This window comes from Diadema antillarum, unplaced genomic scaffold (genome assembly GCF_040938485.1).
Source record: "Diadema antillarum isolate AM-2024a unplaced genomic scaffold, OU_Dant_1.0 seq00002259_RagTag, whole genome shotgun sequence".
Classification (NCBI taxonomy): Eukaryota; Metazoa; Echinodermata; class Echinoidea; order Diadematoida; family Diadematidae; genus Diadema; species Diadema antillarum.
Window position 1 is genome coordinate 23,893 of NW_027272888.1, and position 27,595 is coordinate 51,487.

The 27,595-nt window shown below is 37.1% G+C and overlaps 1 protein-coding gene and 1 non-coding gene across 2 annotated transcripts in view; one reads left to right on the plus strand and one right to left on the minus strand.

Moving 5' to 3' along the window:
* Positions 1 to 3,073: 3,073 nt before the first annotated feature.
* Positions 3,074 to 3,147, minus strand: Trnat-agu (transfer RNA threonine (anticodon AGU)). Its single transcript has one exon. It is a non-coding gene; the product is annotated as a tRNA-Thr (tRNA).
* A 5,526-nt stretch (positions 3,148 to 8,673) lies between these two features.
* Positions 8,674 to 27,595, plus strand: part of LOC139714378 (ciliogenesis-associated TTC17-interacting protein-like) — a 31,920-nt gene continuing 12,998 nt past the window's right edge. Inside the window, exons 1-2 of the mRNA XM_071626083.1 lie at positions 8,674 to 8,692; positions 13,988 to 14,173. Coding sequence (XP_071482184.1) covers positions 8,674 to 8,692; positions 13,988 to 14,173 — 205 coding nt within the window. The remainder of the gene's footprint in view (positions 8,693 to 13,987; positions 14,174 to 27,595) is intronic.

Below are 27,595 nucleotides of genomic sequence, written 5' to 3' on the forward strand. Positions count from 1 at the left end.
TCTAGGGAATATTTTTCTCTTTCTTTTGAAGTTTATTCATCTTGGGGGTGGATTTGTTCTGTAAAGAAATGGTCCAAAATGTCTGTGTTCTGTGTCATGCACAATGGAACCATGTTAGAAAAAGGTCAGATATAGCAAGATGCCTAATATAAAGAGATTATTTTGCATGTGCCATTTCTTTTTTATTCTATTGTTCATCATCCCTGATATAATGAGATACTTGATAGAACCATCAAATTTCAGCGGTCCCAAGCAGCTAATTATAATGAGGTTCCTCTTTATCATTGTGCATAGGAAGTATCGGATGCCAGTGTCTTGTAGGACGATTTCACAGCAGAGGAGCCTTCAGTTATAAACCTGCCAATTTGTATGCTTTGTAGTATTTTTGCTATTAGTTCTTTTTATATTTTTACAACCAATCCATAAAAGAAGGTATGCTTTTGAAACAAAAAAGAAAGCTTTTTCTACTGAAATTTGAAGCCCAATGTAGTTCAAAGAATGGTTTAAAATCATGATGATAAGAAATTTTGTGTAGTATCTTTGGTGTGTGTCTGTGTTGTTTTTTTTTCATTTTGTTCATCAATACAGCCATCGAATTTTTCAAATGTATTTTCAAAATGTGAAGTATAAGTAGTAATGGTGAAGGATAAACTCCTTGTTACAACATGCCTTTGCAACCCATGAGAACAGCTATACCACTTTTGTCATGTGTATCTGCTGAGTCTGCTACTCAAATTGTCCTTCATTAGGATGTGGAAGTTTTTTATGATGTGAAAAGCAAGGACAAAAACCTTTTGCAGAATATGTAAAAGTTTCACATCAGCATGACCCACTGTGTAGACCCTTGTATCATGGAATTGTGTTGCATTAGCACATTCTTTTATGTATTGTCTGCTGTGTACATACATCTCCTTGAGAAACTGATGTACAAAAAAATACAGAGCCGCAGAGCTCAGAAAAAAAAAAAATCACATTGCTGTAAATAAATCATTCTTTTTGAATTTCAACAAATACAACATTCTTTTGAATTTTTTGTCTGAGGTTTAGTCTTCTGGTGGTATACATTGTATTTGGAATGGATGTGGTCAGTGGAATGTATGATGGTAGAGTGATCAAATGCAGGGGGTCAGAGTGTGAATGGCTTGTTGGGCTACTTTTGTAATTTGATGTTGTCAACCCATTTTATAGAACGGGTAGTAAAAATTCTGCGATCTCATTGGTCAAGAGCTGTGTGTTAATTTTTACTGTTATGGCGCACTTATAGCAAGAGTTCCTGCACTTGTAACGAAGGGTTGCGCACTGAGCAAGCGCTTGTGCACTCAGTAAGAGACGCCTATGGGCTAGCAAACCATGCATCCAGTAAATTTGCCATGTATCCGGTAATTACTGGATGCATGGTTTTCATCTATGGCAAGCAAAAAGGAAATGCATCCTGTAAATTTGCCATCCACCATCATGATAAAAAAAACTGGATTTCTGGCAAAGAAAAAATGTCCACTGTTCCATAAAACAGATAATGCGCATTTCTTTTCATGCATCAGTAGGATTATTAGTGAACATGAGGTAGCTCTGGAATTTAACCTACACCCACTTGTAGGTTGTAAGCATTCCATGTTACCTTTATGCAAGCAATTACGACTGATGCACTCAGACCTGTGTGTTATATGTATAATGGGGTATAAATCTCTTGGAGTTTCACACAAGGGAGAACCATTCAAGGTATTTTGATCTAATCGACTGGGTACTTATTCTTCAAGTGTGTTGTTTGTGAGAGCAACAAGCAATCGAGTGTTTGGGAATAAAACAGTGTGAACTTAAGTTAGTGCACCCTCTACAGGATATATACTGGTATTATACCTTATGTCCCCCAAAAAAAAATTACAACGGGACCCTCCGCAATGATATCTTTAAAAATAGGGAATCAATCCAAATATAAATTCAGGATATGAAACTATAACTCATTGCCCATATCTTACAGAAAACCCCATTCGATTTGCTTCAGTGGTCAAAGAGAAATGAGGAATTTTGTAGAGGATGTCAAGAATCTCTTCCCTCCAAGTTCTGTCTATATTGTATTCACACACAAAAGCATCAAAGTGCTAAACTTGGAAGAATTAGACTCATGACATGCTTTACAACTTTTCACATTTCTCTGTGACTGCTATGGGGTTTTCTGCAAAATAGAGCTAAGATCTTATATTTTGATACCCTGAAGTAGCATTTAGACAGTTTAATCATATTGGGTGTTATCAATGCAAAAATTTGATTGTAATTTTTTTGGGGGACATACCATATAATAAATATACATATATACATATATATGATAGACTTTGTATATAATATAATGGTATCACTCAACTGAACGGTCATTTAGGTGAATTTTCTTAAAGATTTTTTTCTTTTTAAGATTACCGGTATCCTTTGTCAGAAATTAGATAAGCTCAGGAGATTAGGTTAAGGGCAAAGATCAATGCATGCAATCTCATCATCAAACAACAATTCTGCAAATGAATTGAGTAAACACAGTAGGTCCCTGTTTCATGGAATTTATGTGGGAGAATCAAGGGAGAGCACTCTTGGCTAAAGAGACTATTATAGAGATCTAGAGTCATGGATTCAACATCAAAAATCTGAACACAAATTGACAATGAGCATATTAATTACAGGATACATATCTGCTTTAGGGTGTTGGGGTAGTATGTTTCAAGCTGTGGACAAATGTCACCCTTTTTTTAACCAGGGATATGTGGCATAGAAAGATGTAATCAATTTGTGTTCCTAAGTCAGAAAATCAAATGTTAGTCACTAGGTAATAGCCAATCAGAATTGAGTATTCAGGGACTTTTCTTTTCTGACTTCTCTTTGATCTCAACTTCTATGCAACAGGCTCCGGATGTCTTAACACATCACCAACAAAATGTTGGGCTTGAAACACCACAACACGCTAGTCCACACCTAACTGTTCATGTTCACATTCATAGCCAATCGCAAAATACAAGTCGGTATTATGATAAGGGATGACCATAAAAGTAAAGTAGTGTAACAGTGCAGCAAAAGAGGGACACCCACCCCAAGGCACTGCCCGGATTCGAACCGGGGATCTCCTGTTTACTAGACAGGCGCTTTAACCAACTAAGCCACAGCGCCGCACGAGCAATGAGGAAGATAGTAAAGATATATACTTACCTCCGCAGTATGGAACGTTCCATTGCATGTAAGGAAGGGTTTGGTGTGATGCTAATTTCTGACATGAAAATTGCAGTTAGTAGCCATTAATATGTACAAATATGCACTTTAATCATCAATTCCCAGCTGATATAGGATAATGGTGATGAGTGAAGAAAATTATTCGTATCTTAAACTGAATTACAGTCTCGCACTTGCATACAGATAGCCCCATGCTAAATAGTTCACCTGTATTTGCATGATGCCATAGTGATACATAGGAAGTGGTGCTGTATCGATTCGGATATATTTGCTATCGTAGACCTTCATAGACACGTACGTAAGATTGTGACCGATATCAGGAACATATTACGTAATATATCGCCAAAATTATCGGAAAAAGCCGTACCTCGTATGCTGATCTAATATAACCTGTGCGTGAAGATCCTACGTAGGTTTATGCTGTGTGCAGAAATATCTGGAAATTGTAGTTTGATATAGAAGTTATCTTTGTCCTTTCACGATCATTTCCCTGGTTGTGAACGCAATCTCTGAGTCTGAATACGTATTATATTCACATGCTCTACGAATACGTATACAAGGACCCGACGTAGGTTACAGTGCAGTTGTAGTTGCCAGCGCCAAGAGACACTGATCACTTGATTTTACGATGGATGTGCTTGGCGCACTGGATGGACCGTCCGGGCTGCAACAGCCCGGGGAGCAGGAGGCGAGTGGGTAAGTCACCGTCCCGTCTGAAGAGTGAGAGCTCAGAATAGGGAGTAGGCCTAGCTGAAGTTTTGATTTGGAGAAGGCTGTGGCTCTTAGTCCTCTCGCTTCAGCCTTCTAATAAGTTCTAATAATACCGTATGTCATTTACCATGTTTACTGTCCACATTGCCATTGTGTAACATCGGTGACAGGAGATGTAATGTTACATAATTTGTATGAATTTGTAAACTGCGCTGCGTAGGCCTACCAGAGTCTAGCTATATACAGATTCACTAACTCACAATGTTATTTAAAACGACTCATTCTGCTTGAATGAATTTTCTGTTAATTTTCTGATGAGAGAAGGGTCTCAAACAACTTTAACCTTGTTAGAAATATTTTTATTGACTGGCACCAGCTAACGTTAGCTGCTTGCATGCTGCAGGCAGCTGAACTCGGCACAATCAGTGACAGTGACAATGTTATTGTTAATTGTTATTGTTGTGTCTACTTTAACTAATAGTATCTCATGTTCTACACACTGACTAACGTTAGAACCCGACACAGATTTACTGGCGTATAAATTCATCATCTAACGCTCACATTTTTTACCATGTCCAGTTAACTAATTACATTGTGCTACGATGTGCTAGAGTAGAACTAAAAACAGCTGCTTGCATGCAGTGCAAGCAGCAGAACTCAGCACAATATTGTTACTATGGTCCACACAGATTTAGGCACACTGTTCATCTTTTTGACCATGTCCAGTTAACTACATTGCTGTGCTAACGTTAGAGTAAAAACCCCCAGTTTTCTTTTGCCAGCCTCCAGAAGCCGGACACTTGTCACTTATCACAAGCTACTAGCTGTTAGAACCAAGACAGAAAGATCTGTCTGTCCGGAGGAGTCTTTTATTTTTTTGACGTTATCACTCTCCGTGAAGCCAGACGCAGTCGCCGCGGAACATAGCCCTGACGGCCAGATACAGACCGATCTTTCAGTCAAATCACAACTACACGAGCCAGCAAATTAGTCTAGGATCTATATTGCAGGGGTCGCACTTAACTTTTTTTTTAACTAGCCAGGCGGACTACTTAGAATCAATTTTGACACTGAAGCAATATTTTGGCTAGCCAGACGGACTAGTAACTTCAGAATTTTACGATTTTTAGCTAGTCCGACGTGATTTTGGGTGGCCAATGGCCAGCGGACCATCGCCAATTTCGAACCCTGTATTGTCTCGACACATGCATATAATCACATCATTTCACATTCTGGCACTGTCGTTCACAACAGGAAAGTGCCTTAGTCACCTCAAAAAAATCCATCTAAAATCCCAAATTTTGCCATAAAAAATGCAGAATCGGCGCAACTTTTCCAAAGCACACGCGAGTTAACTTAAGTCTCGTGTTAAGAATCAATGTCGCTGAAAAGGTGCTAAAAATTGAGAAATACGCCTATCTGTAGTGAGATTTTTTGCTTATAAGCTGCACCTTCTTGGAGATTTCGAGAAGAAAGTGCAACTTGTAAAGCTCCGATGAGCTTTCATCTTATTTTTAGCGGCACAAACAAAATTGTAGAAGATTTTTACCTGCACACTGTACACCCAGCACTTGACAAGCACAAGGTACGATAATACGCCAGAGGCAGAGTGTACCAGACTGGGAGAAGAAGAAGATGAAGAAGAAGGAGGAGGAGAGTGTGAGGGTATCCTCAAAAGCACAACAGTAAAACAAAATCTCTGTACATGCCGATGCAGTGACTAAATGTACAGGGGTTGACTGCAAGTACCGACTCGAAAAAATTTAGGACACCAACGGGCACCGCAGTGCCCCCAATGCAACCTTGTGCCAGCAAGGTATGGTGCGGCACATTTTTCAGTGTGATGTATTTATCAAAATCCACACTGTGATAAAGCAGTTTGATACAGTATTGATGTAGATATAATTTTGTATAATTATTTGAGTTGTACAAATTATACAAGTCCACCTTCATGTTGATTGAGTGAATGCAGCAATATTAGTAGAACAAATCAGTGAAAGTGGGGAAATCGGACAATCCATTCAAAAGTTATTAATCTTGAAAGTATCTGCACAGTCACTGCTGTATGAGAAGATTACTACAGTGTATGATGTCACAAGTGTACAGTGTACATTTGTATGCTATATAAGGAGAATATTCATGAAGAGAATTTCACAAAATTTTACTTTTTGAAAAAGTGCACATTTCCTCGACTCGTCACTGATATTCATATTAAGGGAATATCATTCCCCCTTGCCATCTGAAAGAGGGAAGTCAAGTCTTCTTTTATGATGCAAGAAAAGTGAAAATATGTTGAATTTTCTTTATATTTTCTTCATATCGTATGCATGTGACATCACAAGCTGTAGTAATCTTCTCATCCAGCAATGACTTCATGGGGTGAGCAGAAACTTCAATATGTTAAATGCTTTTAGGGTTTAGAAATCTTGACATTGGTTTATACCGAATAAGCTCTCTCTGTCATCTGAGGGAACTGCAGCTACAAAAAGTAGGTGCCTTATATTGATTCTTTTCAAGCCTTTTTTTCTTTTACAGTTTTAGATAAACTTGATTGGAGGTTGTCTGTCTTTTGTAACGATACAGAACTACTGCTTTAATAATTATTCTACCTTTATCCCAACATACATTGCATCAATTGTCTTGATTGAAACAGGTCAGAAATTCATCAACACAACATTCTCTAGTTGCTCCATCTACAATTTTAGTTGTACCTTACTTGTTTCCTGCATGAGTATAATATGGCATACAGTGTACACATGACACCATACAAATGTGTAACTCACACATGTTTGCATACGGTATACATGTATCACTCACAAGCTCAGACTAGGACTGTACATTGTACCTGTGTGCACTCAACAAGGACAAGCTTTTTTCATTTCAGTTTTTTACAGCAGTAAATTTGTAACTTGTTCACTCAGGAATTGATGTGCATGAATGTAAATAACAGCAGGACTGTCCCCAGCTAGCAATTGCAAATTTGTACAGTGTAATGATAATAATTAATAGTAATACAATTTAGTACAATTTGTAGTAGTGAATAATAATAATGATAATAATAATAATGATAATAATAATAATAATAATAATAATGATAGATAATAGTTTCATGATAATAATAAGAAGAAGAAGAAGAAAAAAAAAAGGAAGAAGAAAATGAAAAAGAGTAAGAAGAAATTTTAAACGAATGAAAATCAATATTTCAAAGCAATTATCACTTCTTCATTGCTGGTCATGGATAGGTCTGTCAAGTCAGCATGCTAAACTGCAATTGTGTCATCTTCCAGTTCTAAAGTTTGGCCACTGAATTATTAGCTGCAGAGTTAAGACTGGTATAAAATGTGGCAGGCTGAAAATAGGGCTAGAGTAGGTGGACTTATTATGAAATGCATTGTCTTTTTATAGATCCTATGCATTACCGGTACCTACCTTGTTAATTATTCCATGACTGGTAATGAAGACTGAAGAGTGAAAGAAAATGTGTTAAACTGAGAATTCAAAGGAATAGAACGTAGGGGTACTCGCATGAACAAGCACAATGTGGCTTTCACATTTACCGTATGATTAGGCATTTGGTATTAATTCAACAACAAAAATCATTTTTATCATTTCATTTACCCCGAGATCCATGATTTTGTGAAGACAGACATACTGCATTCATACAGGTACAAGTGTACATACCCGTTTATTATCAGTTGGTATGGGAATTTGCTATTTGAACAACTGCTGTAGAAGTGGATATTTTCACATTCTAATGAGTAATTTTTTGCGCTTGGCTGTGTGAGATGAATTTTCACGTTTTTAATTCTGCGAAATTGGGACATGAATTACTGGAACATACAACATGGCATGCAGAAATATTTGCGTGCTTTTATTTCTGCACTAGTTTCTGGTTGCGACATACATGTTCTGCGAAAATTTATACTTTTACAGTATTCAGTGACAGAACAACTTCTGGAAAGTCTACCTATAGGAAGACTACTGTATGACCTGAAGAAAACTCCCCCATATCGAGGCAAGCTAGTGTGCAATACCCTTGCCATCATTCTTGACAAACCCTGTTACGAATGGCAGTGCTCCACAACATCTTGTTCCAATCAGCGACAGTTAAAGATGTGTTTAGATTTATCTTTTAATTTTTTTAAATAGATATAATTATGGGCATCCAATCAAAAGCTCTGCCCCTATGATATTTGCGTGTGTGTGCGTTACTTCAAAAGATGTGAAGTATTGTACGTACATGTATACTGTGTATAACATACATTTTTCCACACAAAAACCTTGAAATTGGTTTTGAACCACTTTACCGTTTATGAGGTTTTGAATATTATTCCTCTTTGAGTTTCATCAAGTAACCACTGATGAGGTAACATTCATTTCTCAAATTCACTGGTTTACAATGTTGTATTTAGTTCTACATTGGACTTTGCAGCAATTCTCCTAAATGATTTGAGGACCTGCTGAGTCAAACTGATCCCTGCTTGTAGAATTAGCACTGTAATTGATGCCTATCAGTCAAGTTGTGACTCCCACATAAAGTAAATACTGTCATTAATTCATGTGACTATTAAAAGTAGAATTGGCATTAACTATTTTTCCTCTCCATCTCTTTCTTTTATTCACTTCATGTCATACACAGAGAAGCAGAAAATGCACCAGATTTACCACTTGCTGAGGCTAATAAGACAGCTCTGGATTTCTTGGACTCCATTAGTAAGTTACGGTTTCTGCGACATTTTCTGTACAAAGCCCAGGATGTACCTCTCACTGCATAGTAGGCTCAGGTTTTTATTCTTATTTTATTTCATTTATTTATTTGTTTTTTTGAGCAGGATGGACGCGATTCATACAGCTTTCTCTTCGGGCAATTAGGCATTGCATGCAAGTATGGTAGGGTAAATACACTCTGTGCTTGTGCGCAATGCTGCAAGGCAGATATTGAGTGTCAGAACATCAATAATTCACTGGTGTTCCTTCGTCTCACGATGCCTTCCCAGTATCCATTGATATCTGTGGTCTCAATTAGCTGCGTAGGTGCAAGATAATACCACCCAGAGCTGCAGGCTATGAGTTGGCCTCTTCCTTGCTTGCCCCCGGATACCAAAATTGTTGCACTCTTCTTCCCTGCCCCCAGAAACCAAAATTGTTGCACTGTTGTTCACACCACCTAGCTCTTCTCTGATTTTACTGGGGGATATTAGATGCAAATCAAATTGCAAGCACATCCATATGAAATATTCTTTACAGGGATTGTACGTGCCACGACAAATCAAAACCATACTGGTATAAAGCACTTTCATATTCATCTTCATGATCCCATTCTATGATTATGCACATTTGTTCACTGCAAGGTATTCAATTATTTGTTTTTTGGATTTGTTTTGTTGAATTAACATTCAATTGCATTAATACAAAAGATTGTTTACTGTAAACGTCAATATTTTCGCGCGATTAATTTTTCGCGCTGAGCGGCTCGAAAACATATTCGCGGGTTCTTAAATTCGCGCTCCGCAGCGGGTTAATACACAGTCGCTGTTTTCATCCAGCGATGCCAGCGTATGAAAGCGACGTAGCGAGCGGCGCGAGTGTGAGTACAAGCGCTCAACTACGTAGTACATGTACACTGTACACGTATTTTACTCGATACATGTACTGTAGTACTAGTACTGTAGTCGCGGAGATGTAGCACATCAATCGGCCATGGGCTTGGTGCGTGCGGTGCGTGCGATGATACTGCTAATATGCGTAAACATGTCTGTACTATGTAGCAGTATCATCGACGAAGCGCACGCAATTCAGGCCGTTCAAAATGTGCATAGAAAATTGCGAAGATATATTCGCGCGTTTTTGAATTCGCGCTAGCCGAACGTAACGCGAAATCCGCGAAAATTAATGTACCGCAAAAATTTCCACGTTTACAGTATATCTATCATATTTTAGATCATTTAGAGTTGTGCTAAATGAAGGATAAAGAGAATTGAGCTACAAGTCTTATTATCACAAACTCTTTATGTGCCATGTTTGCACGCCCGACTCGGTCAACGGCATGCAAACTTCGCATGTTCTGCTCAAACGCACACAACCGCCCAAACAGATCGATAAATCGCCAGATGCCACTGTACAATAAAAGCGTTTCTTGTGACTCCTGTCACATGTAGCTTGTATTTTATGTGGTGATTGACTGTCAAGGGATGTTCCCTACTGGATTTGTGAGTAAATTCTAAATTTCTGTCACTGTTGTGTGTGCAAAAGTCATGCCTCTACACTAATGTAGCTACTGGTCATTTGAAAGAAAAACAATCATAAATTTGTCACACAATTTACATCAGAGCAAAGCTGGTCATTTTCTCTGTAAATTTGCTGAATGTTGTCCAGGGTAACAAAAATCTATAAAAGTTAAATAGATTTGAAAAACAGAATGCTTTCCCAAAGCATGACTTTGGTGCTATCTCAGAATTAGTGTGGCACACAGGGGGTTTACACCATGGCACATACAGAGTTCAGTGGATAAAATGAAGGCAATTATGCAACTGCTAACCAAAATGCTTCAGAAAATGTCTTACTTTTTGGGAAAAACAGATGTTTGAAGCAAACAATGACATGCCAGGACCATCCCTGTCAGGGAAGAATTTCCCCCAGTGTTTCTATGTGCTTTCTAGACAACAAACAAGATAGAGAAGGATTTTTTTTCAATGTCGTTTCATGTGGGAAATCCTTCTGTATCCTGAAGGTAGAATTGGGACATACTCACTAAAGTGAGAGATTATTATGTGGAACCTGGAAAGGTGCAGAAAGTGTATTACCTCCTCAAAGAACTGTGAATTGAATTTTTTGGAGAGTAGTCACATGCAGACCTGATGATGAGAAGCAAGACAAGCAACATTAAACTTCTATGACCCACTCAACTGAAGCTGTCCTGCTGTTTTCATAAGGCTCTTTCTCTCCCCCTCTCGAAAGAGACAAGAAATGGCACTCTCTTTGAGAGTGAAGGCATATGTTTGCTTTGTCTTGCAGACGTGGGAGAGATAACCTCTTTAAGTGTAATTGCCAAGGCATCCAGAAACTTGAAAGGTAGAAATGCTGAATTCACTGGGCACCCTACGATCCTACTACAAAACACTACATCCTTTTAATGTTCCTGTTTATATTGAATCTGCCATTGAATAAATAATCTGGAATAGGGGCAAGAAATCTTGCATGTCAGTTAAAAACTGGGAACATCCAACTCTTTGCTCTTCTTTGAGAATAGACTGAATGTGTTTGATTGGGATGCAGATGTATCGAAAGCTGGCTACATGAACTCTTTGACATGCTGGCTATTTTGTCCACAACAACAGCTGCAACAAGTGTGAAATGAATGCTTAATTTCTGAACCTCAGCTTATTCCTATACATACTTTAGATGTCCTTTGAATGCTAATCCTCATCAAAACTCTACTTGCATTTGCTGTTTGCGCAAATGTTTGGTCTACTCCACAAGATTAGCACAAAAAAAAAGTTTAACCTTATTTTGTTGCCAAAAGTCATTAGAATAATTGACCAATTTGATCAAGATCATGTGATTTACATCATGCTGTCTGATAACTGGATATGGATTGTCCTTTAGTTGTATTTTTTTTTCTCTTTGTACAAAATTGTATTGACTGTTTAGATATATCAGAAATATGTGAGAGTTTTGTATTTCAATACCTGGTATCTGACTATTAATATGGATGATGCTTCGGGGGGGGGGGGGGGGGGGGGGGGTTGGTTTTTTTTTTTTTTTTTTTAAGTGTTTTGAAATTTGTACACTGGGATGGGAGCTTTTATGGATTTGAACTGTGAAACCTGTATCTGATCCAATTTGCATTCATAAGTTTTTGTGTGGTAGGATAAGGTAGTGCAGGCTTTGATACAACCATTAGGAAAGTACTTTCTTCTTGGGTTGTGATGGAATCTGCCCTTTATAGTCAGAATGGCAATTTTTGTGTTTGCTTAGAGAATTGATCAGACTTACTTGCACAAAATGGAATAATAAAGCAATGGTGCACCAAAATAATTGATTTTAAAATGATGGAATCCATACAAACTTTAGTAATGAGCACAAGTGCTGGATATTTCCATGCTATAATGCTTGTACATTGAAAACTTGTACCAGTGAATGACCTTCATAAATCTCATTTGGGGTAAAAAAACAAGTACACATGTATGAAGATGTACCCTCATATGAAGCCATTTTGTTCCTATCAACAAGCATTTGCTAGCCAGAGCTGCTCTCAAATACCTAATGCTTCATGCCTACGTATACAATGAATGAGTAATCTTGGCAAGATTTATAGGCCTTTTGTTTACACAAAGCATGTCTGTGGATAGCTGCAATCTGTAGCCTCTCCTCGCATTTGCAAACATTCTGTGATGTTGAGATTGTTGCCATTGAGGGATTTTTTATGCCAGTCATTATTTTTTCAATGCTATACATTCTGGCAGACTTACATTGTGATTGCGTACAACAGATATTCAGTTCATGGAATTTTAAGGGAAAGTTTACATTTCAAGGTCTTACAAAATATGTATAAAAAGATATCAAGGACATGTTGTTCTGATTCTGTAATTCTAAGCAGAGAATAAGAATTGCCTGTCTACATCTTCGAGAAGCCATATTACTAAGTCCTGTTCAGAATAGGTCTTCTCTTTGTCTCGAGCTCTGATTTTGACTCTGGTCGATCAAATCACCAGCCAATACCTCATACAATGAATCCTGAATGATTTCAGAGACTTCTTGTATTTTTGGCATGATTGGCAGTGCTGTTCATAGCATTGTACATGTAGGTGAAAAGACCAAAAGATGTTGTCTTCCTGAAAGAAGGGTACCAACTGCTCTCAGTAAACACTATTGATCCTAATCTATCTCTGTGCATATATACATTGCTTTTCTCTCTACCATGAAAGAGGCACTTTGGGTGTCTTCTGTTTACGTCAAAGCAAATGTTTAATAGTTCAGCAGTGTGCTATAGAAATTTCAGTGAATCTGTTAGTTTGGTACTAGGACAAATCATTGGCAGAAAAGGCATCACAATTATTATTGCTTTCAGTATGGGCAGTTTTGCAGCATATTTTTTATATACTTTTAATTTCCTTTCATCATAATACAATCATAAATACAATCCACATCTCAGAGTCAACTTCACTCTTGCTTTGACCTCTTGCCAAGCTTTTATCTTTTGTGTGAACTAGTTAAACATACTGATGAAGCAAAAAACATTTGAACTGAACCTAGAAAAGACAATTAGATTTTTTTTGCATCTAGAGAAAACTTAGTGAAAAACTGAAATTAAATTACCATATTGTAGCAAAGTATTTTGTACATATCTATCAATGATTTAATATCGATAAAGTTTTTTGGGTTGGTCATGCTGCTGAGGCAAAGTCGCCTGATAATTTTTTTTTTTTAAATCCCCAGATAAAAATCTCATGTATATTTTATTGTGCAACTTTTGATAGATTAGATTTGAATGCATTAGCTTTTAGTATGGTCTTCAAAATATAGTGTCATGTCTGATCATATTTCCATGCCTTGACCAAACTATTTTGATCAAAATCTTTACAGAAGTTCAGTTTAATACTGTCAAGCTTCCTCCAGAAGATTTTGCCTATTTGGTGATATTCTTCAACCACGATATCAGAAGGCCTGGTAGAATATACTCTAAAACCAGAAAATTTTGCATGCATGAAACTTTTGCAAATTTTTTGAGATTTACAATTTTTAAAGTGAAATGCACAAGAAAGTTTCTGTCGACGAAATGCATTGAATGCCAGTTGGCAGTTTGCAAAAGTTTCATGTCGTGGAAAAGGCCGTCGGCTCCAATGTGTGAAAGTCTCATGCTGCGAAGAGTTCTGGTTTTACATTATTACAATGATATGCAGTCAAGATTGATCGTCTTGGCAGCAGGTGTGATAATTAAATCCACTTTTCATATTACATTCCACATTCACTGTATTCAGTTAAGCAGCAAAGCTGCCATATTTGCAGTTTCCATTGCAGATATTTTCAGAAACCCGTTTTATCTCTCCCTCAACCTACAAACCCACAGCCACAGAAGACCTCCAAGATATCCTCTTTACTGACAGCCTCGTGGCCATTTCCACAATCGGCAAGGAGCTGGGAGAGTTCACAGTCACCGTTGAGCCGGCCCGGCACAATGGAGAGGACTGCCTCCTCATCCATGCCAACAGCCACGGCACCATCGACAATATACCAATGGGAACGTCACTTAGAGGTAAGATTTTGAAGATTTCCACTGGGCTTCTTTGCAGGCTTCCTATTACCCAAATCTAACATACCCGCACGCTGTATGTAGGCCAGTTTTAAAGTTTGCCTTTTTATTTGCTTACACGTACCAGGTTGATAGCCAATTAACTCATTGAGGACGGGCTGATTTTGCTAAAACACCCGTTTCCCATAGACCCCTGCCCGAGTATACCCGGGACTCTTCCTCAATGGGTTAAATTACCTTAAATATGGACAATTCATCAATATTTAGCCAAATATTCTGTGAGAAATGTTAACTTGAAAAAGTATTTGCTTTCTTTTTTTCTTTTTTTCTTTTTTTCTTTTTTTTTTTTTTTTTTTGCTGAGTGTACATACATGCTACAGGTCATAAATTTCATACATTTGTAGGTAAATTAAATACCGGTAGTAATAAAATGAGTGTACAATATATGTCAGGAGCATGCTTGTATAGATGTAGTCATGCCACTCATAATTGCTGCTGTACTGGATGATATCAGAGGTGAGATATTGATAATTAAGTACATTGTAGGTGGTTGCACATGTATCTTTGGGTGATAGTGTTACTTTTGTGTATAATCCCATTTAGAAAGACAAATATATCCTCACATAGGTTTACATATGTCACCGACGGGACAAACAGGCGTCCACTCGGTATTTAAGTAAATACAAAAGAAATATAAATATCAAAGTGGGAGAGCAATTTTCTAAATCTGTTGTTCAAATAAGAAGACTGGGGGAGAAAGAACGACGCATTATTAGCAATTCTTTTAAATTGAATAATGAATTTATTTATTCATTTATTTTTTAGATCTGAATAACAATTACAAAACAATACATTTTTTTGGAATACAAGAATACAAAGAATGAAATTAAAATTTAAACCTAAAACAACGCAACACTGTGTTCAAGGTAGAGAGCTAAACCATCTCCATCGTGATCCAGGCTGTGCACATCAGAAGAAACAAAATGATACAACAATAGTTAAGCGAATAAAAGAGACAGATCCACGTGATAATAACAACGAAAGTAACAACATCTATTCTGTTAACAATAATGATAACAATTGTAATTAGAAGAATACACGATAAGATAATCATGATAATGAGAGAGGAAATAAGAAGATGAAGTAAAAAAGGAGAAGAAGAAGTAGAAGAAGACGCAGAAGGAAAAGAGGGAGAAGAAGATAGCGATGAAGTAAAATAATACTTTCCCTTATTTTAACAAAAGAAATCAATAATAATATGGAGGACATTCATTATTATAATGAAACACCTTATGGTACAACTGGTATTACTTCTACGAATACATTCATACGAAGATTATTATTGACCTGCATGAAATACATTTTCATTTGAACTCTAAAAACCAAGCTTTAAATATTATCTTCACTATTCAAAACCTGACGTAATAGTGTGTCGATAATAAGATACATCTAAAAAGAAATGAGGAAATACACCAATGAAAGCAAAGACCTGCAAAAACCTCTCACATCAGGTGACAAACTATTGGCGACCTATGCAAAACAAGGGTACAAATATTCATAAAAACATATTGGATATAAGCCTCGCCAACGTAGTATTATATTAAAAATATTTACAATTTGCAAAGGTCATAATTACCGTTAAAACAGGAGGCAGACAACAAAGTCCTGACAAACTCCGTGATGGCGAGAGTATGCCTCAGCCACCTGCAAAACATATCCATTTCATCATTACTCACTGTCAAGTAGATGACATGTAGATAATGCAATGTAAACAGAAGGAATTTCATCACACAACATATGCTAATTAGATCATTGTTGACATAATAATAACAGTATTGTTGATGTCATAATAACACCATTATTTCCCATCCAGGGTAGCAAACAGGGGTACGCGCGTGCACCTACAAGGATGCGCGCATCAAGAAAGCGCTACCCCGCGCGTGCCCCAAAAGTAAGCCACATAGCGCATTTGGACACCGGCACACCGCACACGAAAATGGCAAAATCTACAAATTTCTTATTCTTTACGTTAGATAAATCTACATTTACAACAATTCAATCCTTCGCATCGACAATGCAACATCAAATAAATCATATCATCAGAGAGGCAGGAAAGATCTGAACAAGATGCACTTACTCAAAGAATGTCAACCAAATTCTTTATCTTAAATTAAATGGCACACATTTAGCCTTGTAAATGAATTCATTACGGCGAGAATTCGACAAAGTGCAATCTATCAATATTCAATGACTCTCCTTTACTTCAGCATCCGAGTGCCTAATAAATTTCAATAAAATTACTTCAAATAACTCTGTAAATAATCAATATTTGCATACATTGTCACACAATGAATAAAATGATATTTCTTGTCAAACTTACCGATATTAACTGGTGTTAAATGTGGATAAATTATCCACAAAACAAGCGAGAGTGCGGGGTGTCCGGTAACGTTGGACTCGGATCAGCTCAGTGGATGAAAGCGTTCTTTTGTTATGATTTCTTCTATGACAACAACAAATAATTGCGCATGCGCATTAACAAAAATACACAGAAATAAGCAGTAGTAAAGGGGGCACACGTGTTGAAATATTTTGTATCATAACACATATATTCATTGGAAATTTCAGATTGTGCACTAGGTTGCCACTTGAATGGGTTACCATTAATATATTCTGGAGTTTATGACATCATATTGAGTTAAATACTTTTAGACAATATTGCTTCTTCCTCAGTGCTTATTGAACAGTTCAATCATTGGTACAAATATATCTTTCTTACATATTTCTTGTATAGATGAGGGTGTAGTTGAGGTAATATGACAATGCCGCCATGTCACCATGTGAAGATGCATATACTCAGGTTTAAAAAGTAGAATGGATGGAGAGCGTTATTAAATATACAATATTATACAGTGGACCTTCAAACCTTTTCAAAACTTAAAAAGCTATTTGCAAACATTCCATTTAATGAAGCACACAGTCTGTACTGTATATCTTGACATGATTCTTGTAAAATCTTTTGAAGACCACTACAGACAGCTAGTACTAAGAGGAATGTGCATGGACTGAGCTTGTTTTACTACATCAACTGCATTCAACAGAGTGTGACATGTATACATTTCTGTAGACCTCTATGAAATAGCAAGAGTAATATCGTAACATTTCTTGCTTTTCTGTCACAGTTACCCAATATTTGTTATAAATATAGCCTACATCTGTAGAACTATTGAAAAAAAAAAATAGTATGATAATAAAATAGCCCCAGATTGACATCAAAACAAAATTTAAGGATTGCTTTCATAGAATGTGGATAAGAGTGTTATGTGTGAATGGCACAAGGAATATGATGAAATATAGGGTCATGTGTGAACAGTCATTTCAAGCAGTACTGCTCATTTTTTTATCAGTTTTTTTTTTTAATGTGATTTGAGAGAAGCCATCAAATTCAAAATTGGGCCCTGCCAGCCTCCGGAAGTGAGTCCTTTTCGATGTTATTGAATCAGATGAATGTTGGCGGTTGGAGTTGAGGGTTGCCTAGGAGTGGAGGGGAGGAGGCAGTTGGGATGGCGTTAAATGCAATAAGATTACTCAAGTGTGAATGTGCCTGGGGCACGTAATGACGAGGACCTGCCTTATGTTTAAAGGGATTGTAGAAGTGTCTGCAGTATAGTAGATGAAACATGATTATGAGGTCATAATGTACATGCCTAAAATGTTATTTGTCTGCTTTAAAAGTTTTGCTGTATAGTAGTCTTAAAAAAAAAAAAAAGTAGTGGCTCATGTTTGACAAAAGGAGCAAGCTGTATTTTAAGAAGTTTAACTCTGACATATTGCAAGGATGTCTGATAAATGCTGTGATAGCTGCAACAATGTAATACCTGAACTGTCATTTTCACAAAAAGAAAAGAAAAAACTTTCCTGATCAGGCTGAAGCAAACAGTTTTTTTACACACATGTGCAAAAAAAAACAACAACAACAACTTTATACTGTTGTTGTTGGCTTCAGAGCGAGGGAGCAGTGGGGGGGGGGGGGTACTAGGAGCACTATCAGTAATTGCATTTCATAATTTCTCCATGGACTATAGTAGATACAGCATATCATAATCCTGAGATGATGAAGTTAGGTTATGATCACAGAACACACCTAAAGTGTAATTGGTGTTATGTCATGCAAACATGCTACTTAGTGTAATTGCATGCATGCATCTAAGATGTAGGTCTGTCTGTGCAAAAGGGAGAACATGGTCTATGTTGATAGGTGCACAAGCTACATGTATTCTGTTCATGATAAAGATTTTTTTCCCCTTTTTTCCCCTTGTTTTTTTGTTGTTGTTTTGTTGTTGTTTTGTGAATAAACTACAATTTTACCCATGTCGCACATGTCGCGCAGTTGTGTGGAAAACTGAACTGTGGAAATGCTCATTAGCAACTAATTGCCCATTATTGCGAGGAGCACCTTGTGATAACTAGCTCTGTTTGAGCACTTTTAAGCTTTATTTTCAAGAGGACAGTTAAATTTCCAGACATTTAGACATTTAATATACACATATTAAATACTTTTAATAGACGTCCACGTTGGCTTCCAAAAGCTGCACTGACAGCAATGATGATGGTATGTATATATGGCAACCACAATGATACATGTAGAGCTTTAAAAATTTTCTGAGGGATATATTCATTATGGTTGTTTTTAAAAACTTGTTTGTTTGTCTTTTTACCTTTTAGCATGTCATTATATTCATTTATCAACATCAAAGCATAGATTTCAATTGTACCTTGTATAGTGACTTTAGAAACCTGATCACATCTACAGTGTATTTGACAAAAACTTTGTTCCAATGTGAGTTCAGTTTTCCTTAAAGGAAGATGCAATGATTTGTACCACTGCAAGTGTACAGTGCTTTGATTCTGTATATTTTTCCCGAGTCCCATGACATTGATTCAAGTGACAGTACAGTGTAATATCCATGAATGATCATTCATAGAAAACATGAGGAAGGGAAATGGGACTCTTCTCTGTTGTCATCGAGCCTTCTTAACACATTTATAGCCACGTTCATACACACTTGAAATTACCGGGTTTTGAAAATCAGTTTTTGCAATGTAATGCAAAAACCGCTAATTCTTGTGTGGACGGACACACACACACCACACACAAAAGTATTATTTTTTCAGATACATGATACGCATCGCGATGCTAAGATCAGTGCCACTTGATTTTTCAACTGTCACAACAATTTGACCTGTTCGGCATATGTGTGAATGATGACAAATAAAATTGATTTGTGCATCACGATGCAAAAAAAAAATTATAACTCCGGTATGTGAATGCAACTACTGAATGGCCATATACGGGTAACTGTCTTTAAATGTAGGGCGATGAAACTCTGAGGGAGGAACTGCTCACTTATGTCCTTTTTGTGACCAGCAGTTGACTTCAGTTAATGTTTTCTCCAGTTGAGCAAATTGTATGTTGTTGCCATTATCTGAGTGCAAAGAGGGGACTCTTTGGGGTACTCTCAGCTCAGTTTTCTGAATATTCTCTTTCGTTCATTTGCATGCGCAGTCATTCTGCAATCCTTACTACTTAAGGGAAGTGCTGGGAGCTTCAATCCTTTTTTTAATCCCTAAAATGTCATGAAAATTCATTTCATTTTAATTCAGTTTGATTTTATTGTCTGTTTCTGGAAATTTGTTTTGTTTGCATGCATACACATTACATTGATACATACATTGTACATATATGCACGTACAAGCACATGTATTACATAGATACATACATGTAGACGTGATAGACATACAAGAGATATACAGCAATACAATATCAATATCATTATCAAAAATACATAACGTTAAAGAAAAAAAATTAATCAAATGCGAGTCGGCATTATGTTGGGTGTGATAGGCTGCCTATACAGGTGTGTAAATGTGTATCAAAATGTAAATTAAAACATATTTAATGTGATCTGGGTGCCTTTGTGGCATTACAAAAGGCAAAATGAGTTCTCAAGACAATTGGTGGTTAATATCATTCACAAAATATAACATAGGATTTGCATAATTCTTCAATCTTATCTCTTGCACATTTCAAACTACACATACTCACTACTATTTCAAAGTAAATTATATGCAATTTGTTTATTCTCTGGTCTTTAGTTGTAAATTTCAATGTTGTAGTCAGGTGCTTTTTTAACTCTATGACTGCCCAGTTTTGTGGAAACAATACATTTCATGATATAGAAATGAAATATCTGAATTATTTTGCTGAACCCTTGTTTTGTCAAGAGAAATGTCTGTCATGCAACATCATCATTTGTTTGTTTGTTTGTTTGTTTGTTTGTTTGTTTTTTGTTCAAGCTGTCTGAGGATAAAGACTAGGCAAGACCAGTGAAAGTAGGTCAGGATCTAATCATGCTACCTCTAGACCATGTCTTTCCGACCAGTGTTTCATTTCCTTGCCTCACGTAATTCAGACCTTCATCTCTGTTCCAGCGCAGAGGCAAGTTGCCATCCTCGTGATAGCCATCAAACATTCAAAGGTTATGTTAAGTCATGTTTTGGTTGCCTGTCAACAAACTTTTTTTTTTTTTTTTTTTTTTTTTTGGGGGGGGGGGGGGGGGGTTAGGGATGGCTTTTCACTCTTGCTATTCATAGAGTATCATATAGGGACCTTGAACAGATATACAGTAGAGATGATTGCAGTTTGCAGACAGACTAATGACAGATGCAGAGGATCCAAGTGATTGTCAGTCCATTATCATGGTGTAGTCTGTTCAAAAGTAAAAACAAAACAAACATCAACAAATCAAAACACAGACAGTTAATGTACATACATCCTCTCTTCTTCGTGTTTCATCTATTTACAATTGTATGTACTAACCAAACTGTTGTTCAAAGTAAATCAATGGTGTGAATTTTATCAAAGATCAAAGTATCTATTCCTTCCCAGGATGTAAAAATGCTAAATGCAATTTATGATGAGTGCATCCACATTCCAGACAATAATGTTCAGCTTTGCCAAAGTCCCATTCTTTGCAACCACTCATGTAGAGCTAAACCACAGTATACCAAAGATGATTTTTATAATGCTTATACTATAATACACTATAGTGCTTTAGAAGAACATGTTGTATTATCATTGAAAGTAGCAGTATCTTATCATCAGTGTCATCTTATTATCATTATTAATCATCATTATTATTATTGTTCCAAGCTATCCAGGTTGTGCCTTCATCATCGTTTTCCCAAGATAACTGAGATTTGAAACCGGTTGATAGTTGGCAAAACAATTCTGGTCAAGTTCAGGCTTTTTAAGAAAATAAATTTAACACAACCAGTCAAGTTTGATAATTTCCATGTTTGATGTGATGACCCTGAGATTCATATTGTAGAAATTTCATCTTAAATGGTAAATTACCAAGATAAGCATTGGCTTAAAATGATTTTTTTTTTTTTTTTAGGTACAAACTGAAAATAGCATTAATAATATTATAAGAGTGGAGTCCATGCAGAGAAAAATAGATCCCATTCAAGTCCAGTCACCAGCTGCTGCAATATTTACACACTCTAAGTGAAACACATCCCGGTATGCAAGGCATAGTCTGTGTATCATCAACAGCATGGTGATGAATGAAATGTGCTTTCAGTCACTGTACATGTACTGGAACCTATTTTCTTGTTGGGGTCTATAGTCTTCCTGCAAATGTTAAATCCTGCATGATACGTTAAATGTACAGGTATAACTCACAATTCGATATGAAATTCACTTGTTCTGCATATATTTCCAGTTACCCAACAACTTTCAAAGTCTGATAGTCCTTATTTCTGCTGATGAATAGCTTGACGTAAATGTCATTTTTAAATTCCAGATGAAGACAAAAAAAAAACTCAGAAAGCAATTCGGCCCATAGTACAGGCTACAGTTTATTTGGCTGTCCAGTTTGTTTATTTGCAAGTTGATACTGATCGTGCGATCATTTTCTGTCTGCTGCACGGCTTGTCAACATACATCTTTGTGATGGCTGACAGCGATAGCAAGCACATTGATTGAATCAGGGAGAGATCAGTGACGAGGCGTGGTGGGAAAAAAAACGGAGGAGTCAAGGCTGCTGTGCCACACTCGGAGGGGTGTCTGCCTTTGTGATGCGCAAACAATAACAGCTGCCAGTGATTCTCGCAAAGCATTTATTATTCATGAGGCTCTGTGGTAAAAGAGAAAATAAAAAAGCTACTCTCTGGGCACAGCTTTGTATTTAATGCTATCAACAATTTATCTTGGTCAGGATGTGACACTCGCCACGGCTACTGTTCCAATTAAAAGAGAGTATAGAACAACTCTGGTCTATCAACTAGAGAGAAAGAATCACCAGCAGAAATGGAGTAATACCCACTCAAACATGATACAGTACTTGCGGATTGTCTGAACTTTACCTATATATCTACCAAAGTCAGGGGCGGATCCAGGAATGCTGTAAAGGGGAGGTGCTTTTACAAAATTAAAGGGGGTGCACACACCCCCCTCCTCATTTTTTCTTTTTATTTCTTTTGTTTTTGAGCAAAAAAAAGAGCGGGCACACGCCCGGTGCGCCCCCGCCTGGATCCGCCACTGAAAGTGGCATCACTTTCTACCCTTGATAAATTTGTTCCTTTTCCATGGTAACATTATGAAAAGAAAATCTGAACAATTGATTTTTCCAAACTTTCTCAACATTATCATTATCTATTACTTTGTTTTCACAAAGTGACAGTGTCCCAGATTATGACTGTAAAACTCCTCCAGCACTTAATTGTGTTAGACTTACAAGTTTTACAGTGAACAATGGGGGAAAAGACCTATTGCCAACTGTTATTGTGATGCAGACAAGTTCCACTCTTTATACACAGTAATCTATAGTAGATGTTGAAGTACTATTGAATTAACTTGATGATTTAGAATTAGTTACAAGTTAATGCTATATCATTTCATTAAAGATGAACTTTTAATGAAATGATTCATTGCCTTCCAATCTAAAGTTTAACCTTTCCATTGCGAATGGCTCCTAATTTTAAACGATAGAACTTTCTGTTATGCTTGACTGGATATTTCTGATGTACATTGTCAGCAGTCGTTATAGTTTGTCTTCTTGCATCAGCATAAGTATTCTGAATTAATTTTTACTTTATTATCTTGTTGCCAGGCATCCAAGGATAGCAATGAATGAACCCCTGATTTGGCTGTCTTTAGATGAAAAACAATAAAGTAAATACATTGATAAATTAAAGAGATACGAAGTTAACCATTGGAAGTATTCACGAGCTGGCATCAGATGCTCAGTAAGCCATCAATAATAGTCTTCTTTTATTCTAGTATCACTATTCCCGAACCGAAAAAGAAATTGATTTCAAATACATGTACAGTGTAGTTCAAATCGGCACAAGCTGACCCATCAGTGAAATAACTGAAAACACAGCCCTTGTTTATTGTGTGTGACTGATTGACAGTCATAGGATGCTTGTTGGCAAACGTGTACATAAAAATATTGTAGTCATCAAGTTATGTACCAAGATAGTATGCATTTGATAGCAGATTGCATCCCTAGTTCCTTTAAGTCACATGTTATACCCACAGCAGGAGGGGTGGGACATCCCTGTCGTGGTATGCCACCCCATGCTGTGCATTTAGAGCTACGTGTGCATTATACAACACCAGCAGTCTTTCAGCTTCAAACCTCCTTCTGTCATTCAGTTGGCAATGGTGGTGGTGGTAGGGGTGATGGGAAGGGTGGAGTGGTGCAGTGTTTACCCATTTCTTGTCAGCAAGAAATTGTTGACTATCTGTCTCTCTTTTTCTTTATCTATAATATTTGTATCAGTCTATTTGTTGTTGTATGTATCAAACACTCTCTTGTTCCTTTCTCTGTTGTCACTTAGTCTCTGTTTCAGACTTAAAAGGTCAGTATAACAGTATCCAATAATTATATTATATTGGATGGCCTTGAGGTTAATACAAGGAAATATTGGACGAGTCGAAGACAAGTCCAATATTTTGCTTAGCAAGTCCAATATTTCCTTGTATTAATGGAAAATAGGACATCCGATATTATCATTATTATCCTACAGAGGATTTTAGCAAAGAATATCACTTATGCTACCTTTCTGTCTCTGAGTATGCTGTATGGTCTCCTACTGTACTTGATCCTGACATGGGGTATGGTTCACTCTGCAGTGCAAGTTAATCCACTTAATTCCCAGATAAAACAGTGATCTATGTATTTTGATGTACAATATTAACTAATTAATATATGACATTTGTTGGTATAAACACAGAATTTTAGAGAAAAAAAAAACGATATTGTAGTTAATTCGTGATTGACCAATCACAGACGTTTTTACTATATATTTCGGGTCATTTCGTATATCTCAACCAATCACGGAGCAGTTTATAAAAACTTTGGGGAATCCCCCTCTTGCCATCCAATATTTTAGATATTGGTCGCCTCAGCAAAAAATATTGGTCGAGTTCAACAAACTTTCTATAAAGTGGGTCGGAGGTAATGAGGTGCGTTGACAAAATAACACTTGTATTTGGGTTCTAAAAATCCTCTGTATGGATAATAATCACAGATATTTCTCTGTCGATAACCAGTTACACCATAAAGTCAGTTTATCCATCAGTAGTTCAGTGTCGGGTGGTTATTATTTGTTTTAAGGATTTAGACATTGAGGCACTTTTCAAAGTGTGACTTTGTCAAGAGCACTTGAAAGAAATTAAAACAGGAAAATGGAGAGTTGTAAATTTTATATCAGAAATCTTTGAGGCAGTCGATATAATACATATGTAAAATGTACATTCTTTATGACATCACAGACAAGAACATTTCTGTGCATTACATCCTTGTGAACATTTGGTCATTGTCTGTTGTTGATTCTCTATACAATGTATGTAGTTGAACTTTGTAGCCTTCTTCCTCCCATTCTTCTGTATTACCTCCCATCATCATCTCCCTTGTGTTATCTGTTGCAAGCTGAATGTTTTGGTTCCTGTAGTTTATTATGATCTTTGCAAGAACTGTTTTTTCCTTTTTATTTTTCTTCTTTTTTTAACCTATAGTTTCATATTCTTACAGTTGAGTTGCCTTTAAATGATGGCCACTCAGAAAGCAATCATGGGCTAATTTTCTTTATTTTTTTCTTGTTTTTCCTTTTTTTTTGTCACCATTTTCATATATGTTACAATGACTGTGCCTTCTCTTCATTACGTTCTGCTTTATTAAGTTTACTTCATATTTCTTTTATGATTCCCGCCCTTCGGCCAACACGCTCACTTTGTATAACTGCCACCAGCTATCATCTTTTACCCTCGAATGATGGATTGTGGTAGGGGCGCATCATTCATGTCCATGGCTAATTACACCTGATGGTAATAATCTGGAGTGAGGTGCTTCCCTTTGCTTTTATCAGCCTATAAACATGCGCCACTCCATCCCTTCATGGTCAGCAGTAGCCATCTATGAAAGCAAAGCACTCTCAATCATTTGCACAGCATCAGCTGTACATGGCAGGTACTGTGTAGTGCCAGGATAGGAAAATCATGGATAAAGTTCTCTTGTGGGATATTACTTCTACGTTTGATCACAGACAGTTTTCATGTAGATGCGTGTATGTTATGATTAAACATTTGTAGAAGCCCTCTTCTGCAAGCCATCCTCAGCCTGATTTCTGCCAAATTTTGTCTGAATGGTACAAGACCAGCACTGTTGAAAATGGACTAGAACATGCAGGAAGATTGTTACTAGTTTTGCTAGTTTCACTGAGTACCACTAAAAGCCACTTGCCAGCAAAAATTTTGCCGATATACTGTATGTGCGTGAGAGTAACTTTTAGATACTGTAAACGTCAATATTTTCGCGCGATTAATTTTTCGCGCTGAGCGGCTCGAAAATGTATTCGCGGGTTCTTAAATTCGCGCTCCGCAGCAGGTTACTTTACTGTAGTACACATTCACTGCTTTCATCCAAAGCCTCTGCTACATAGCTTGCTATGCCAGCGTACGACAAGCGACGTAGCGAGCGGCTCGACTGCGAGTACAAGCACTCAAATACGTAGTACAGCTGTGACTCTAGTACCGTAGTCACGGGGGACTGTAGCATCGATGCGTGCGGTGCACACATGCATGCTACAGTACACAGCAATCTAGGGTATCGTCTCTTCGCACAGTACTAGTAGCGTAAACATGCCTGTACATTGTACTACGTAGCAGGATCATCGATGAAGCGCACACAATTCATCCCGTTCAAAATGTGCGTAGAAAATTGTGAAGATATATTCGCGCGTTTTTGAATTCGCGCTAGCCGAGCGTAGCGCGAAATCCGCGAAAATTAATGTACCGCGAAAATTTCCACGTTTACAGTAGATGGAGAGACTGATAATCAGTGATATTATCAATTGTCTATAAAGTGTTTATAGTGCATTGCATTACAAATGCTGTTAGGATAGAAGGAGTGAGTGAATATCTGTGCTTTATGTACTATTTATATCATGAATATAACACTTTTTTTTTGTACATGTGGAATATATAGTGCAAGTAGTTCGTATGATGAGAGAGAGAGAGATGGGGATGATGTCGTGGGATATGAAGTATAATGTCTAGTGGAGGTGAAAGGACCAGAGAGTGGCAGTGAGATTATCACTTAATAAGCTGGGCAAACATAGGTCCGTGGCGTAGGAAATAGGCCTGAAGTCCTGCTGCGTGCAGCCAGCAAATTGAGACAATTTCCCTGTCAGGCTTGAAAGCTTTTAATATTGCCTTGAGAATTGTCAACACTGGAATTGTCCTCCTTGACATGATTTCCTCACAACTTTGACTTCAAAATGTCAGCAAAGATAACTTAATTTATGAGTTCATGAGATTTTGTGACAGGAAGGGCATCTTTTCTAGTATGCATGCCAAATTTCTGACATCCTGTACAATTAATATTCATCTGCCATGTGGCTTTCTGGTATGTCTTAAACATATTAACCTAGCTGGTACAAAATTGATGTGCCACTCATATAGAAATTGACAGTATTTCCAGCCATACAATTTTTTTCAAAACTATACCAACCCGCCATGCACAATATGAAGAAATGCTTTGCAAGATCTCAATATATTTCTCTAATGCTTTGTTATATAGTTTTTGTTTTGTTGTTGTTGTTGTTGTTGGGTTTTTTTTCTTTTTTTTTTTGGGGGGGGGGGGGTCAGATGTAGCGACTGCAAACTACCTTGATATTTGAGCCAAGAAAGATCACAACTCAGGATATTATTCTCCGTGACAACCCTGGAATGGGTAGGTTTATGTGCATATATACTGTCATCTTCAGATGCAGAAGGATAGTGGCACATCATGCTTTCTTTTGAAGCTCTCAGCCATTCCTCTAGGTCCCAACAAATACGGTAGTTGAATCAGT